Here is an 18,456-nt window from a genome sequence, read left to right as displayed (position 1 = left end):
CCTTGCCCTCTGGTGCCTGAGGAGCCTGGGCGGGGCCTCGAGAGCCAGCTGTCACTTACGTCCGGAAGCACTCCCTCATCGCTCCACGGCCGAAGGGCTGAAAGACACACAGGGAGGGTCGTCAGTCCCCGTGCCCACCAGGAGCAACCCTGAGTGGCGAGCTCTCCCCGGGGGTGGCACCCACCAAATGGACCTCATCTCGATCCTTCGTTCTGCCCCTCCCACCCCCGCTTCCTGCACGGCAGCACCGAAGGCTAGAAGAACTGCCGGCCTGGAGGCTGCCGACGGGAGACCCCGTTCCCTGACCCAGCTGAGCAGAGCCCCTGGGGGGAAGGTGTTTTGGGGGGATGGAGCGGGAAGACAGTGCATGCGGAGGGATGTGTGTCCAGCCCTGTCTGCAGCAGAGCCCACATGTCCATCAACAGTACAGTAAGTCACATGGGTTCACGTGGAGAAATACTGCACAGCAGCGAGAATGAAACTTTCAGTTCCAGCAAAACCAGGTACAAAGCTCACAGACAAAATGTTGAGCTCAAGAAGCCGTACTGAAGGCACCCCTACAGAAAAGGGGCTCACCTGACCTAGGGCGGCAGGGTTCAGGCCAGTGCTGACCTAACAGCTTTATGAGATAATTCACACACTTCCGGATAAGTGACAGCTGTCTCTCGAGGCCCCACCCAGGCTCCTCAGGCACCAGAGGGCAGAGGCATTGTGCCATTTGGCGCTGGGGACATGTGCTCACTGTGAAAGCCCTCAAGCTGCACGCTCTCTGCTGCGCACGCACTAAGGCAGCTTCCCACAGTTCCCCGCCCCACTCAGAGCAGGAGGCGCGGCCTTTTGCAATCTGTTTCTTTCTTCAAAAGGCTGTGGCCAGCCACAGAATTCGTTTCACTCAGTAATAGGTGGCAACCTGCAATTTTGTAACTATTTACAGTCAACTGATTTTCAACACGAATGCCAAGAAGGATATTTTGATATACGATGAATACATGAAATGTCCAAAATAGGGAAATCTATGGAGACAGACGGTAGCTTAGTGGTTGCCCAGGGCAGGGCACAGAGGGAACTGGGTACTGACTGCATTGGCTCCGCTGGGTACCAGTCATGGTGGCGGCTGTGCCACTCTGTGATTATGCCAGAAGCCCTGGACTGTACACCATACATGGAGCTGATGGAGGGGCGCTTGGGCTAAAGAAGCACAGACCACTGACTCCATCCCTACGCGGAAATGGCACAATGCCCTTGCCCTCTGGTGCCTGAGGAGCCTGGGCGGGGCCTCGAGAGACAGCTGTCACTTACGTCCGGAAGTGTGTGAATTATCTCATAAAGCTGTTATAAAAAATTAAATATACAAGCCCTGGCCTGTTTGGCTCAGTGGATAGAGCGTCAGCCTGTGGACTGAAGGGTCCAGGGTTCGATTCCCAGTCAGGGCCATGCGCAGGTTGTGGGCTCGATCCCCAGTAGGGGTTGTGCAGGAGGCAGCCAATCAATGATTCTCTCTCATCATTAATGTTCCTAACTCTCTCTCCCTCTCCTTTCATCTCTGAAATCAATAAAAATTAAATACCCAATACTTTAAAGAATTCCTCAAAGTTAAAAAAAAAAAAGAGTGGGTGTGGAGGAGAGGGAACATGAACTGACATCGGTGTGAGAGAGCCCGCCCAGCCCCGCCCCCCGGGCTCGAGCACCTGCTCACCTGAGAGGCCATCTTGATCAGAACCTCGTCCTCCAGCCACTCCCCAGTGACAGCGTTGTACCTGCGGAGACAGTGCCCTCCGGTCCTGTCACTGGCGACGGGTGAGAGGCCTCTCTGGGCTCCCCGCTGCCTCGGGATTCAAGCCCACTCTCTACTCTGTGGTCCAGCCGACCTCCTGGCCGGGTTTGTGGGACTCTCCCGCCCTCCCAGGCCCCCCCAGTGGCCTCCTTCCCTTTCCTCAAACGCAGGTGCCCTGGGCACCGCGTCCCCTCAGCACGTCCTGTGGTGCTTGGGCGGCTCCCTGCTGTGACGCCACCCAGGCAGGCCCATGTCTGTCCTGCTCACGAGGGGCCTGGTGTGGTGAATGCTTAAAATGCACATTGGATAAACGACGGAGCAGTAAATGTCCTTATACCGAGCTACGTAACCAACGGTGTGCCCAGGACAGGAGGCAGCAGTGCCCTCGGCCTTGCCGGCACTGTGGGCAGCCCAGTCCGGGGCGCTGGGTGCCTCCGAGTCCAGCAGGAAAGGGGCGCTGGGTGCACAGCCAGCCTCTCCCTGCCCAGGAGCCCGCTCTCCACCAAGCCCGTCTGTGCCAGGCCTGGCTGAGCCTCCAACAGGTTTGCGGGGTAGAAAGGGCCTCACTCAGTCACTCCCTATCCTGACTCATCGCCCAGGGCCCCGGTGTTCTCAGCTCCACAGAGGCCCCCGCCTGGGGCACAGCCACGAGAAGGCCGCCAGCCCCAGAGAGAACAGCCGCCCAGAGCTGACACCTCCAGGAGGAAGCACGAGGCCTGGAGGTAGCCTCCCCCAGGCCTAGCTCCTGGCGGGAGTTATGCTCAGTAAATAACAGCAATGATCATTATCATTTCTACGTGGAGACCAAGGTAAGGGAAACAGTCTTCCCTCACCTTCAAAGGAGACTGCAATCGGAGAGGCACCGGAAGGGCGGGTGGGGGAGCAGCATCCTCTCTGTCCTTCAGGACCACGGGCACCATAAAGGTCAGCACTGCTCCAAGCACCGTGTCCAGTGTGCTGGCTGCTTAAACAGCTGCCTTTAGCCGGCCTCCGCAGCAGCCCTGTGAGACCGGCAGTTACTGCACCCGCTTTCTTGCTGGGGAAATCGAGGCTCCGAGAGGTGAAGTACTCTGCCTGAGAGCTAGGATTCAACCAGAATCTTGCTCTTAAGCAGCCTGGGTCCAACCCCGTGAACGGGACGTCCGCCCCGAAGGGCCGGCTTGCGTCAGCTCTTTCAAAACTGGGAACCCAGGAGGCAGCGTCCAATTCAGAAACCTCTGGAGGTCCCGGCATCAATGCTTGACCTCTTCCCAGCCAGGGCGGCTGAGGCAGAGCCTTTGGTTAGGAACTCAACAGTTTGGCTTGGTCCCTGGTCTCAGGTCCCTGCGAAGCTCTGGCACAGAGCCAGCCCAGGATATGGGTCTTGCTTTCCCCGGGGCCTCCCTGTGCGGCCTGGGGGCCTAGGCCTGAGGCCAGGTCTCACCAGCCAGCCACCACGCTGCCCTGGCAGGCGGCAGGAGCAGAGCTCACAGCCTCCCCCACCTGGGCTGCTGGCACACACCCCAGAGCCTGGGAGGTGGGCCTCTGGCGGTGGAAGGGCGTGCCGGCCAGGCTCTAGTATCTCCGCGCAGGTGAGAGCAGGCACGTGCTGCTGAAAGGTGGAGAGGGCTCCACTGCTTCTGCATCCACTTCCCCTTCTGGCAACAGTGCACCCATTTCCTTTGGGGAACCCTGTCCTCCGTTTTCAGAACATGCGGACAGGTGAGGCTGACCCCAGCACCCTCTGGCTTGTGGCATGAGCCCAGGCCTGGCCCATCAGAGCAACGCTCCCTGGTACAATGACTGGTTCAGAGACGGGCATGTAACCCAGCCAGGTCACTGAGATTCAAATATGGAACTTTTGTTTTTAAAAATTTGAGCAAGAAAAGATCCTTTCAGCAGGGTGAGATGAATAGCGGGGCTCTCAGCCCCTCTGTGCTGCTGATATAAGAGAGTCTATCTGAGGTCAAAGCCGAAAGCCTCCTTGGAGCATCTGGAACCAGCCATGCCTGAAGCCCACACACAGGGTGGGGCAAAAGTAGGCTTACGGTCGTTTGTATGGAAAACAATACAATAGTTAATAATTAATAATAACACAGGAATAACTCTGTGTTTCACATACAACTGTAAATCTAATTCTGTCCCTGCCTGTATATGAAACAAACGTTCCCTTTTATCCTTAAGCTGCTGTGAACTGAGATTCTGTTACCCACATTTGAAACAGAGTTCTGACTAATTTGAAGGCACTGGGCTGACCCTTGACAAACCTCTCTCCCTGGGCCAATAAGGGAACTGAGAGGTTTGGCTCATTCAGAGCTGGAGAGGTCTACAGAGGTCACGGGACAGGGGCAGGCTCCAGGGCAGGTCCATGAGTCTCCTAAAATGATGAGCAAAATTAACATATGTGTGCAACTTCCTGAGATGGCCCTCGTCGGGTCCTCAGAAGGGGTCCCCAGTGCCTGACACGCTCCCTGCCCAGGCTTTCCTGATGACTAAACAGACGCAGCGCCTGGAACAGGCCCGGCACGGAGAGACTCAGGAAGGGCCCCCGTCTCCGCTGTCCTCTGTATCCTTATTATATCAATGGCGGTGCTTGTGGTTTTTGTTTTGTTTTTCATTCTTCCTGAAACCCCCTGAAAATACTCTTCCCTCCCTTTGCCTTCCAAGCAGGGATCGCACTGGCTGATGTCTGTAGTATTCCCTTCTCCTTGATCTCCAAGGGGATCGGGTCTCGCTGGGAGCAGAGCGGGACCCAGGAGGCCTTGGGCTCACACAGCCGCCCCAACAAGTGCTGACCTGTGGCGCGTCGCACACTCGGTGGCGATGTCCTCCAGGTGGAACTCAGCCCAGGGGTCGGGCATGTGCTTGGCCTTCTCCACGGCATGCTTCCAAGCTTCCTGCAGAGGTCAAAGGGGTGTCAGCCCGGGGCTGCGGGACAGGGCGGTCCAGCCCCTCCAGCCCTGGAGTCCCGGGGCCCCCACCCCGGGGAGGCATCCGTGAGGGAGAAACAGCCCCATCCACCACCCTTTCAGGAACCTCGTCCCCGAAGGACCCTATCAGCTCATGGGCACAGCCCTCCCGGGGTTCAGGCAGGCAAACGTTTTCACGATTGCTAACAGCGAGTGCTGGCCAGGGTGCGGGGAAACAGGGGGTGCCCCACATGCTGCCCCTGGGTGTGAGCCTGCTCTCTGGTAACGTCAGAAAATAGAAAATGCAATTCTTTATTGTCACTCAGAGTTCTCCATTTGAGGAACGTGTCCTACAGCGAACAAACGCAGTGGGCAAACCTGCCCGAGAGGCGCCATGGCTGCGGCTGTGCAGCTGACCCACAAGTGTTCCCTAGTTCTAAATGCACCCATTTCACTGCCCGGAACGAAAGTCAGAGACAACATGACCCTCTCGGCTCAGGGCACCTCAAAACCATACAGAAGGTAGGTCGCCTTTACATAAACGTAGCGCTAGGTGCTTAGCGACAGGTTTCCATCGATGTGCCAAGGCCTGGGCCCGGGGAAACCCACCGCCTGTGTGCCCTCCCCTGCCGTGGCGGTGATGACTACAAACGCCATCCGGAACTTTCACGGCTGCTGAGGGCCAGGCTCTTTGGGAACCACCCAGAAAGATGACGAAGCACATGATGAACAACAGAGAATTCTGGTTCTCAACTGTCTCATGGTACAACCCCATTTTTTGTTTTAAAAACCTCATTTCATTGCTTTTACATAACCTCAAAGTGGAATCCTTCCCTGCCCCCACCAACAAGCACTCCCGACACCCACTCTAGGTGATCCTCTCCCTCTTTCCTGAGGAACCGGAACCTTTGCCCTGCGGCCACCACAGAGCATCAGAGACAGCTCTCTTCCAGGCCCCGGGCTGGAGCCAGGGGAGGAGCTGGAGGGCAGCTGGACAATGCCGGGCATGGCCGCCCACCCGCTTCCAGACCTCCTCACCCCCGCACCACCCCTCAGCCATCAGACCAGCCCTGCAGAAGCCCACCTCCCACAGACTCGGCCCAAACAGGACAGCATCCTGCCCGTGCCCTCCCCCGAGCCCATCGCCGGTCCTGCTCAGAGGAGACAGGGCCGAGGAGCTGAGCCTTCCAAGAGACAGACAGACAGACAGGCACACACACGCATGTGCACACGCACACGCACACACACACACACACACACACACGCAGCCCAGGGCTCCTTGCTGGGCTTTCTAACATTTCCAAAGTCAAAAAATAAAGCCTGTAATTTTTTTCTTTTAACTTGGAAGCTAATTCACATTTAATAAAAATACTTGGGGAAAAAGAGGAAAAATAAAACCAACTAAAAAAGCAAAAAAAGAAATATTTTAGAGAGAGAGGAAGGAGAGGGAGAGAAACATCGATGATAGAGAAACATCAACATTGATTGGCTCCTCCTGCACACTCCCTCCTGGGGACTGAGCCTGAAGCGGGCATGGGCCCTGACCGGGAATTGAACATCCTGGTGCATGGGTTGAGGCTCAAACACTGCGCCACGCTGGCCAGCCCCGTGCATTTTTTAAATAAGTCTGGAATGGCACTGTCAGTGTAATTTACAGCATTCCAGGAGCACGGGTCGAGGGGACTCGGTGCTTTTAGTTAGTGATCTTGAGTTTTGTCCTGACTCCAAAGGTGCCATCTGCTATCTATGTAAGACAGTGCAAGCACGGCCGAACTCTGGAGGAGGAGTTCTCTAACCCCCACCCCCGCACCCACGGCCACCGCGCTGCGGGCGCTCTGCACTGGCACGCCGCGTCTGAGAGCCCCGCAGGCGCACATGTGCTGCCTGTGTCGGCTTAACAGCACCTGGGATGCCTTTCCATGGCATATGGACACAGGCTGGTCGGCCTCACCTCCCTCCATGGCTGAGAGCTATGTAATGTGTAAATGCACCTCGAGGTGCTTCTCCCTCAGTTCCTGGGCAGCGGGATCCTCTCCAGCACTTCCTAGTGCAGACAGCGCTGGAGGGACATCCTTGTGTGTGGACGTGCAAGACCTCAGGAGGATGAGCCTCTGAGAAGTGATTGCTGGATCACGTTTAAATTTACAATTTGAAGTTTTCTTCCAAAAAGGTTCTTCTGAGTTCACTCCAAGAGACAGCAAACATATTATTTAGAAATTTTAACACAAACATGACTGTGAATTTACAAGGTTGGCATAAGGATCCATGGTATGGTTTATTGACTTGGCCATTCACCTATGACTCACCACAGGTAGACTTTGAGCTCTTCGCTGGTTTTCCCTGTTACAAATAACCCTGCAGCTGACATGTTTACAGCTAAGGGGGTTTCTGAATTTCTGTATGCTACAAAAGGGAAGGCAGCGACCACCTGTGTCAGCAGCCAATAGGCTCTTTCTGAGTGTGCCTGTCGGGGTGCCCTGTCTTGTGCCTGACACACAGCTTTCCAACCACACCTCTCTCAGCTGGGGACTCAAACGTTCCCCAAAACACCAAAGACAGGGGCCCCACGTTAGATTACGAGCACCCACAGAAATCCCCTCCTGGCTGGAGGCTGTGGCACAACCAAAAACAGTCAAGGAGAAAAGAATTTTACAATTAGAGTGTTATTTTACAGCATGAAACTTACCTTTTTTGCAAAACCCAGAAAAGACGCATGCCAGGCCTTGTTGGCAGCAGATGGGTTTAACGCAACTGCATTTTATAAAAACACAGTATAAAAATTCCTCTACTCAGACATGGTTCCCTCGACTCCCATTCCCACCCAGCGCTGACCAGCTGTTGGAATATCCATTCCCTTGTTTACAAACAACAACGAAGGATGTTTTGACTACCAGTGGTCAACTTTTTCTTGCCCCCAAACCTGGGGTAGCGATGTTCCCAACAGAAATAGTGGCCCACTGAGGTCACAGTGCTCACTCCAGGTAAGCAACCCCTGCCTGCGCTGAGAGTCACAGGTGTATTATTTACCCATCAGGTTAGGAAAAACAGGCATTTATGGATGCCTGGGAAGTGAGTCCTCTCAGACACTGCGAAGGCAGTGGGAGTGGGTACTGCCGCCACTGGTTGTGAAACGTCCTCGCTGACCTGGGACCCAGCTGTCTGACCACCGCTGGGTGTGCGCGGGGGAGCTGGCCCAGAGAGGCGGACACTGGTGCACGGTGACGTTCGGTCGGTGACAGTGGTCCCATAGGGTTCCAATGGAGCTGAGAATTCTACCAGCTGTTGTGCCATCGTAGTGCTTGATGATGACCGTAAGTGACTATGCTGCTCATTTATGTGTTTACTATATACAGTTTTTATTGTTATTTTAGAGTGCACTCTTCCTACTTATAAAAAAGTACACCTCCTGTTTACCGCATCTTTGATTGCAGCATTTTCTCTCGGGCTGGATTTAATCTCATGTTGCTTTATAAGTTCAGCCGAGTGTACAGTGCTTCCGAAGTCTGCAGTAGTGGGCAGGGTGTCGCTCCTGCACACTCACTCACTGCCCCCCACGGCGGCTTCCAGGCCCGCAGGCTCCCCTCATGGTAAGTGCCCTAAAGGGTGTACCACCTACAGTATTCAGTACCAGCTGCACGGGCATACAGCTGGGAGCACCAGGCTCTGCCATGCAGCCTGGGGTGTAGCAGGCTGTCCCCTCCAGGGGTGTGTAAGCGTCTCTAAGATGTTCACACACTGACGGAATTGCCTAATGAGGCGTTTCCCAGAACGCACCCTGTTGTTAAACCACACATGACTGTACTTGCACACAGCCGTTCAAAAGATCAAGGTGCTGACATGGGCAATCTCTAAGGCTTATTGTTTAGGGAAAAAAGTAAGTTGCTACATAATGCAAATCACATAACCCCATTTAATGGTGCCGGAAACCCATAAGTTGCTATCATAGACTCCTAAGGGTGTATGTGTCTGCAAATCTCTATATATAAAACCCTAAGCGACCAAACGCCCAAATAACCAAAAGATTGGTTGCTATGACATGAACTCAGGAGCTGCCCCCTGGTGGTCAGTGCGCTCCCACAGCCAACCTCCCACAGCTGGCCAACCTCCTGCGGTCCCTCCCCCAGGCAGAGCCCCCTGCCCTCCCATCAGCCCTGATTGCCAGCCAGGCCAAGGGACCCCACCCGTGCACGAATTCATGCACCAAGCCTCTAGTATATACATAAATGTCTATTTACATATAACTGCATTTATAAAGGTCTGAAAAGTGACTTCCACCAAACAGATACATGACTCTCTCGGGAGCGGAGGATGCGAGGTTAATGGAGACCAGTGTCCTCTGCACTGTGTGTGTTTCAGCTTTGAGACTGTCTTAGGGATTGCACATGTAAATCAAAGCCCACAGAGGCACTGGGACGGTGATTCTGCAGGCCCCGCTGCTCTCACTCTCTGGTTCTGAAGACCCCAAAACTCACCTGTGAGGACTAACGCACCTTGCACAGGCAGGACTCGGGGTTTCATGAAAAGGAAAGCAGACCTTGCCTAGAGAACAGAAAGGGTTTGGTTCTTCAAAGCTGGAGCGCACAAAATAAAAATGTAACAGAAATAGTGAACATAAGTCTCCGGGGGTATCAGGAGGAGGCTGGATGTGAGTCATGTGCCTGCAATGTCTTTGCCACCCAGGGTGTCGTGGCTGCTGTTTGATGTCACTCACTGCCCCCAAGGCCTCCAGAGGGCACAGAGGCCCCAGTGGCTGCTGGCGGCCTTCTCCTCCAAACGGCAACTGTTACCTTCGCCAACTGGGCGTTACAAAGGGTGTTTTTCCATCCTCACTTCCGTGACATAGAGCTGTGGCCCCGCCCCTCCCAGCCAACAGGAAGCCACGCCCAAGGACAAATCAAAGAAGCGGGAAGAAGTGAGGACGCAGTCAGTCACACTCTGGGATGAGAAGAGGCCAACAGTGCTGCCCGCTGCCCGACCCTGGCCACACGCATTTAGAGGTTTCGTGCAACTTCCAAGAAGCCCAGCACTGAATCCAGCAGTAAAAGACGAAGTCTCCCACCAGAGGAAACGCCCAGGAAACAGTGGTGCATCCGTACGATGGCCTCCCTGGAGCCATGAGAAACAACGAACTGGGTCCCTGTGCACAGATGTGTGAGGACCACCAGCTCGGGTGCCGGGCGAGCACTGGCGACAGAGCCTGCAGAGCACAGTCCTGCTGTGAAATACCAAGTCCCTAGTTAGGGATTGGGCTTCTATTTACACTGAAATACAGAAAAGTCTGAAATATACACCGAGACCTTCATAGCAATTATATCTGCACGTTCACTGTTTTCTGCAAGGAACACCAATTACTTCTACAATCAATAAAATGAGTAATTGAAAAAAAAACAAAGCTGAAAACCCTCAGGAAATCTTCGTCAAAAATAGTAGTGGCAGCTGATCCCTCCCCAACCAGGGGGATTCAGAGCCCTGGCTAAAGAGAGCAGCTGGGCAGGCTGGAGCGAACAGCAGAGCAACAGCAATAGGACGATGGTGCCCTTGCCCCTGGGAGCCTTGCCCCCGACAGGACCCCGGCAACCTTGTTAAGGGCAGACAGGCAGGTAGGAGAGTTCTCAGCTCAGTGATGGGGTACCCGAGGCTCAGAGAGCAAGGAGGAGACTTGCCTGCAGACGTGCAGGCCCAGGACTCAATCCCAAGCTTGTCTCCTGGCCAGCATGGCTCAGGGGTTGAGCGTCAACCTATGAACCAGGAGGTCACGGTTCCTGGTCAGGGCACATGCCTGGGTCGTGGGCTGAATCCCCAGTGGGAGGCATGCAGAAGGCGGCTGATCAATGATTCTCTGTCATCATTGGTATTTCTCTCTCCCTCTCCCTTCCTCTCTGAAATATATATATATATATATATATATAATTTTTTTAAAACATCCAACTTGTCAAGCCACAGTTGCCTGCTCTTTCACAAAAAGAACAAGGGCCAAATATAGAGTATTCCACTCCTAAGCGTCTACCCAAGAGAAATAAAAACATGTCCACACAAGATCTGCGTAGCACCATTCATAATAGCCGAACGGGAGAAACAACCCACAAGTGCATCAGCTGACGGGTGGATAAACAAAATGTGGTCTATGCCTACAACGGAGTCACACTGGGCAACAGAAGGAAAGGAAGTGCCGGCAGAGGCCACGCCTGGGAGAGCGTGGAAGACATTATGCCCAGTGGAAGCAGCCAGGCCCGGAAGGCCACCGGCTGTCTAATCCTCTTTGTAAGAAATGTCCGGAAAAGGCAAATCCACACGGACTGGAAGGAAATTAGTGGCTGCCAGGGGCTGGGCGGGATGGGGACGCTGGGGGTGATGGGTAAAAGGTATGGGCTTCTTCTTAAGGTAATGAAAATGGCCAACATTGATTGTAGTGATGAATGCATGATTTTATGAATATACCAAAAGCCACTGAATCGTACGTTGTAAATGGGTAAGCTGTGTGGCCTGTGAATTATACTTCACTGAAGATGCTAAAAAGCTTTTACAAAATGAACTAAAAGCAGGGGACCCTTGTGCTGCAGCACCTCCACGGAGGACATGGGCATTTACAGCACAAGCACAGACTTTGGAAACATGGTCCCCACAGCCTGACTCGAACCTCCCCCACCTCCTGCTTTCCAGAGCCCAGGTCACCAGGTGGCCCCTGCCCAATGCCAGCATCACTCCTTTTCCTTCATCTGCCCAGCAGGTCCTTATCTTGCTGGAGGGCCAAATTTTTTTGGACCCAGGATGCCTAAGCTTGCCTCTCTGTGTCTGCATTCTCAGAGCAGCAGGCAGAGCGCAGAGTTGGTCACCCACAGCCTCTGGATGTGCACAGAGCTTCCTGTGGTCACTGGGCAGGGGCAGAAGCCCAGCGCTGCCAGGCGTGGCCTCCCAGGGCTCAGGTGGGCAGGGCTGCCTCTCTTCCCAGTGAGTCATCAGGCTCTGCCTCCTCCGTGTCATTCCCAGTGATGGCTGTCTCTTGAACAAGCTGTGAGAGCCACGCTGGGTGCATTGAAAAAAATCAGTATCATCGCCAAAGCCTGCCAACAAGGGTGCAGGAAGCAGGGATGCCCATACATCCTGGGGGCAAGGATACTGGTACGACCTCTTTGCAGGGCAACCGGCAATGCCCAGCCAACTTCTACACCTACAGATGTTTTGCTCCAGCCATTCCCCCTCTGGAGGAGGGGTGGGGTACCTGGCTGCACACCCCCGTGGGCAGGAGAACATCCAGGGATACTATGGAAGCACTGGTTTGGGGAGCAGGAGACTGGAAATGACCTGCATATCCATCCACAAGGGACTGGCTACCTATATTATGCTGCTTCCAAGCAATGGCATGATATTCCGCCATTAAAAAACAACAGTGTGGCTCAGGTGGTTGGAGCGTCATCCCATGCACCAAAAAGCTGCAGGTTCGATTCCCAGTCAGGGCACAGGCCCAGGTCGTGGGCTTGATCCCCAGTAAGGGGCATGCAGGAGGCAGCTGATGAATGATTCTCTCTCATCTTTGATGTTTCTCTCTCTCTCCCTCTCCCTTCCTCTCTGAAATCAATAAAAACGTATTAAAAAACAACAACAAAACATGCAAGACAACACACCACAGTCATCCAGAGCAGCCAGTGGTGAAGACCGCAGAGGCTCGGCTTTACTGTCTGTCAAATGCTAACCGTCAAGGTCTGCTGTGCAGGTTACAGGAGTGGACATGAGCCGCGTGCAGCGAGCGCCCCGCCTGCCCACAGCGCCTGCCAGGAAAGCGCTGGCTGGCATCAGCCCACCGTGCAAGGAAAGAGGGGTCCGAGGCGGAGGCTTTTCGATGTGTGTAATTCCTACAGTGTGAATTCTTTTTACCTTGTTCATATATTCACACGCTATAAAATATATGCATTTTAAACTTTGCTCGCATACATGTAGAAGCACATGTATTACGGCAGTGAAACGACATAGGTGTCCCTCAAGCGGGCTCACCTCACCCACACACCTCGTGTGACGGAACACAGAGTGACCCACCTTAAACACGGGAGCATGTGCTGATGTGGAGCGATGCCCAGTGTCCCAGGCCAGGAAAGCAATTTTTAAAAATACAATGTCCTCCTCTATTGAAAATGTAAAACATAGATTTGCTTATTCTGGAAAACAGAGAAATGAGAGAGGAGAAAGGCGCGACTCCCTCGTTACCAACACTGTCCCTGCGGGCGCGTGTGGGCGGAGGGCCCGGCCTGGGCAGGGACAGAACCCGCATCCAATCCACGCCCAGCACCTGCCTGGCGGAGCTGCTGGAGGAATGCCAGGTGGCCATTTTGCTTAAACCAGCCAGGTTGCCATGTTGACAGTAAATAAAAAACAGGTTAGGTGTGTGGAGTGCCAGGGAGAGTGAGGTTTGGAAAAATGAGCTGCTGTCTCCCTCCAAAGTCACCACCGGCCAAGGAGCCCCCTGAGCCCACTTCCGACGACCTAGGGCCTAGGTCGTGGGCACCCAAGAGCTCCACCTTGCCGTCAGGCTGACCCATCCGCAGAGAATGACAGGGCGACATTCAGAGAGCTCAGAGGGTGCCCAGCCGCAGGGGGCACAGGAGAGGGCCAGGGCGCCTGTCTTCAGCTCCGGCCCCAGAGCCTCCCTAACCCATCTACAGACACACAGACAGAGGCTTCAGGAAGAGGCGCCAGAGGCAAAGCCCGGCTTGGGGAGGGCTTGGAACTTCGCCTTCTCGATTTGATTTTTGCTTTATTGTTCTTCTAAAAACATTTTTCTGCATGTAAGTAACATACACGTAGTTTTAAAAGCTCCAAATGTTTAAAATAATGTGTAATGTATAATATATAACATATATAATATGTAATAATGTAGATCATCAAAGTCCCCCTTAACTGCACCCTCCCCCTCAGAGAGAATTACTGTTCATTGTTGCAGGCAAAATTCGGTCAGTTTTTGTCATGCAAATACAAATATGTGTGTATATATATGCTTATATAAAAGTGGAATTGTATTATATTTCAACTTGCTTTTTTACTTATCAGCATATACAAAAAAACAGCAGCCCTAGCCGGTTTGGCTCAGTGGATAGAGCATTGGCCTGCGGACTAAAGGGTCCTGGGTTCGATTACAATCAAGGGCATATGCCTGGGTTGTGGGCTCAATCCCCAGTAGGGGGCATGCAGGAGGCAGCCCATCAATAATCCTCTCTCATTATTGATGTTTCAATCTCTCTCTCCCTTTCCCTTCCTCTCTGAAATAAATAAAAATATATTAAAAAAATAAAATAAAAACAAAACAGCATATGAAAATCAAAACAGATGGTACGTAAGGACCAGCACTGTGCCAAAGGCTTTCCACAGACCCGCCCCCAGATTTACATATCTTCGCCCGGTTTCCAAGTCAAACCACAGGGAAGGTCACCTCTGCTCGCATGTGAATGCAGCCCTCGGTGGAGCCTGGGTCTGTAGCAGGTTCCTCTGGACGGACATTTGAGCGGTTCCCATGTTTCCTCCATCCCCAGCAGTGCAAAGCACGCTCTGAGTGTGTAAATCCGAGCGCTGGTGCAAACGCTTCTGTCCTGGTTCTTGGTGGAGGCGGGACCCCATGGGGATGTGCAAACATAGACGGAGAATACTTGGGGTTGTCATAATGACTGGGGTATGTGGCCCTGTGGGCAGGGGCCAGGCGTGCTACTCCTGCAGTACAAGGGACATTCCTACCCACTAAGGACTGTCCCTCCCCAAGTCAGCAGCACCCTGGATGGGACCCTTTGGCTGAGGATGGATCTTGGAGGAGGGATTGCCGTCTGAGCTAGAAATGTTTTACTGTAATAACTTCTGTCAGTCAGATGGCCCACAGGGGCTTTATGTAAATACTGTCTTCCATGTGCTCTTTAGAGAGACAGCACCCACAGGGCAGTGAGCTCAGCATTCAACCATCGCCTCACTGATTCCAAATGAAGCACCTACTGTGTGCACAGTACGGCTCTAGGCACTGGGGTGAGTGGTGGAAGGTCACACAGGGCCCTGCCCTCACGAAGCTCACGCTCTAAAGCAATGGTTCTCAACCTTCTGGCCCTTTAAATACAGTTCCGCATGTTGTGACCCAACCATAAAATTATTTTCGTTGCTACTTCATAACTGTCATGTTGCTACTGTTATGAATCGTCATGTAAATATCTGATATGCAGGATGGTCTTAGGCGACCCCTGTGAAAGGGTCGTTTGACCGCCAAAGGGGTCGTGACCCACAGGTTGAGAACCGCTGCTCTAAAGCCACGCCTACAGAAAAAACCCTTCCTGGGTCACTCGGCCTGCGTTCTATTTAAAAGCCTCGCCATACTGAGCTGCTGTGGTCAGAGACTGTGTCCATCCGTGTTTAAGACCCTTGAGCTTGGGGACCCACTCAGTGTGTGCTAGAGGCCCCCCAGACCCGTTTCCTGAGAACAGGCAGCTGGATGGAGCCCCTCCTGAGTCATCCCCCGCTCCTCCCCCCCCCCCCCCCGCCACCCCCAGAGACCAGCAGGATCCTCCTGCCCTGGAAACAGCCCCTCTTCTGTGACCCCCCAGCCCCTGGCCAGCACTGACCACATCAGAGATGGAGGATGCCTGACCCAAGCTAGGCCGACCAGGTTCCCCTCCTCCCACCCGCGGAATTGGGGTGCAGAGGTCAAATCTGCCTTTGCATGTGGCTCCGTCTGTAAGGAGGGGACCGTGGCTGGGAGGCCCATCTTCTCACTGTGCAGACTGAGAGGCAGAGAATAAAGAACAGGCAGAGCGGGCCTGGCCGGTAGCTCCGTCAGTTAGAGCATCGACCTGATACGCCAAGGTTGTGGATTCGATCCCGGTCAGGGCACATATGAAAATCGACCAATGAATACATAAGTGGAAAAACAATTCCTTCCTGAACTATCACAGTAAATTCCCCTTCGCCTGGAGCCTGGAGCCCGCCTGAGCTGGTTTCTGGTTCAGGAGCCCCTCCGCCCACCCCTCTGGGGCAGGACGCCACACACAGGCATCCGGTGCCTGGAGCCTTCCTGACCTAAAATGGACAGCAGGAGGCTAGACAGCTCTCCCGCCCTCCCTTGGGGCCTCCCTAAAACAGGCAGGGGTCAAGCCACAGCCTCACCCTGCAGTGGCCCCAACCTCAGTGGGAACCCCCGGGGCTATTTCTGGAGCTGCCCGCCCCAGAGGAACTCAAACCAGACTTCTGGCCCTGAGCGGAAAAAATATTCAACTGTCCAAGAGCTTGAATTACTGATTTTCCAAAAACAGATTAATTCTGAGGTTACAAACGTGATTTTAATTTCAAAGCCCTAATGGTAATAAGCACTTTGCCACCAGACACTGTATCTGTTTGTGAGGATTAAGTGAAATAAGGACAACAGCACTGCATTAAACTATTTTCACCACCAGCTACACAAAAGCCCAGCAATGTTTCTCTCCCTCTCCTCTGCATAAGCTTTGCCGTGATATGAACACAAACCCCTAACAAAACAAGTGCCCTGTCCCTCAAGCCAGAAGGAGGATGCCCAACTCAAGCATGGGCTTTCTTTAAAAAAAAATGTTTTCATTGATTTTCAGAGAGAGAGAAAGGGAGGGGGATAGAGAGAAAGAAACATCGATGAGAGAGAAACGTCATCAATCAGCTGCCTCCTGCACAGGGGATGGAGCCCGCAACCCGGGCATGTGCCCTGATCAGGAATCGAACCGGTGGCCGAACCAGTGGCCGTAGTTCCTGGGTCGATGCTCAACCACTGAGCACACAGGCCGAGCCAAGCACTGGCTTTTATTACTGCAACCAACATCAAGGACTACATTTTACATCACACACAGGAGTGAAATAAAAACAGTTAACTGGTCTGTCGTGAGAAGCTAAGTTGATCACCACATTTACGTGTGTGAACGTGTGCACACATATGTTCCGAAAAATAATATCTTTACAGTTTGCAATGCCTCCCAATATTCCCTCCTCTTCCGTTCCCTTCCATTTCTTAAAAAAGCTGATCAAGGTTTTCCCAAGCCCGGAGCGGGTCCGAGCTGCTCTTTGGAAACACTACTCTAAGCCAGCCATCAGCTTAACAGGCACAGACTCAGGCCCAGAATGTACACGCTGCCCCGGCTGGAACACAGGAGAGACCCGACGGCCCGTCCCTGGGGGTGACCTGGGCTGGGGCCGGCGGGGCCGCGATCCACTCACCTTGATCTTGTAGGAGCTCCCCGGGGAGGCGCCGAAGCCGTGCTGCTCGCTTTTCCTTAGGTCGCTGCAGTAGTCACCAACCTGGCAGCTGCCACGCTGGTGTGCCCGGGGGTCATCGGTGATGGGGCAGATGAAGTACTCGTCGTCGTCGTCGCTGTCTGTGTCAGAGTCCCCGTCATGGCCGGCCCTGGAGGTCTGGCTGCCGCCAACGCCTTCCAGGCGGAAGATGAGGTCTTCGTCGGCCATGCTCCCAGGGTGCCCGTGGTACCCAAGGGGGGGGTGGCACAGCCAGAGTTCCTGGGCAGCTGCTGCGGAGAAGGCCCTGCAAAGGGAAGCACGAATGTGGGTGCTGGGGCCGGGTGGAGGCTGGCGCACCGGCACCTCATCTGCACGCCGCTGGTGACAAGAGCTGCAAGCTCAGACTGAAGGCCACCGCGGCCCTGTGGGAGGCACCTGGCGGGCGGCAGGTAGGAGCATTTCAAATGTACAAACTCGGCGACCAGCAATCCTGCTTCCAAGAACTCAGCGCATAAACAAGGCAGGGAACGAAGCACTGCCTTAAACAACCAGAGTGATCTTCTCAGGACACTCAGATCAAGGGTTCCCCCGCCCAACTCGCCCTCAGCTCCTCTCCACATTCTTGGTACAATCTCAGTGCCTTCGCAGGGCCCAGGCCCGAGTGACCTGGCCTCTGCCTGGTCTCCTCCAGCTGTGGCGGCCCCCCACGCCCACTGCTCTCTCCCATCTGTGAGCATGGGAACCTATTCCCACCTCAGGGCCTGTTCTTGCTGTTGCTCATGCCAGGAACAACCCTCCTAATCTTCCAACACAGTTCTTCCTCGTCATCTGGATCCCAGCTCAAAAGCCACATTTCTAGGAATATTCCCCGACTCAATTCAAAGAACCCCTCAAATTCCTCAAAAAATTACAAACAGAACAACCTCACGACCCAGCAATCCCAAAATAGTAATTTGTAAAGATATCTGCGTGTTTATGTCCATTGCAGCATTATGTACAATAGCCAAGATATGGAAGCAACCCATGCCCACCTGTAGACAACTGGATAAAAAAGTGGTGCTACATATATACAATGGAATCCTGTTCAGCCATAAAAAAAAAAAAAGAATGAAATATTACCACTTGTGACAACATGGATGGACCTAGAGGGCATTGTGCTGAGTGAAATAAGTCAGACAGAGAAAAGACCAATACCCCATGATCTCACTTACATGTGGAATCTAAAGAACAAAGTAAACAAACAAAATAGAAACAGACTCACAGATACAGAGAATATTTGAGGAGCGCCAGATGGACGGGCTGTTCGGGGGATGGGTGAAAAAATGAAGGGATTAAGAAGTACATCGCTGGTAGTTACAAAACAGTCACAGGGATAGGGAAGATAGGCAATCATATTGTAATAACTGAGTATGGTACCAGGTGGGTACTAGGCTTATCAGGGGGATCACTTTGTAAGTTATATAAAGGTCTAACCACTATGCTGTACTCCTGAAACTAATATAACATTGAACATCCACTGTATTTGAAAAATAAAAAATTATTATAAACAAAAAACCCCTCTCAAACGCATAACTAGTCACT

General features: G+C 53.2%; 1 protein-coding gene across 6 annotated transcripts in view; it reads right to left on the bottom strand.

The window, feature by feature from the left end:
- Positions 1-18,456, bottom strand: part of EEF2K (eukaryotic elongation factor 2 kinase) — a 57,596-nt gene that overhangs the window by 25,887 nt on the left and 13,253 nt on the right. For all 6 annotated transcript variants that reach the window (XR_009452451.1, XR_009452447.1, XR_009452449.1 and 3 more), the window contains exons 2-5: positions 16,858-17,179; positions 4,550-4,650; positions 1,697-1,757; positions 60-97 (exon numbers count right to left, since the gene is read on the bottom strand). Coding sequence is in view for 1 of the 6 variants with exons in the window: in XM_059692051.1 (XP_059548034.1) it covers positions 60-97; positions 1,697-1,757; positions 4,550-4,650; positions 16,858-17,103 (446 nt within the window). In the remaining 5 variants the exon portion in view is untranslated. The remainder of the gene's footprint in view (positions 1-59; positions 98-1,696; positions 1,758-4,549; positions 4,651-16,857; positions 17,180-18,456) is intronic.

The sequence above is a fragment of the Myotis daubentonii genome, chromosome 4 (assembly GCF_963259705.1).
Source record: "Myotis daubentonii chromosome 4, mMyoDau2.1, whole genome shotgun sequence".
In the NCBI taxonomy this organism is placed as follows: Eukaryota; Metazoa; Chordata; class Mammalia; order Chiroptera; family Vespertilionidae; genus Myotis; species Myotis daubentonii.
This window is presented reverse-complemented; position numbering and strand designations above follow the sequence as displayed.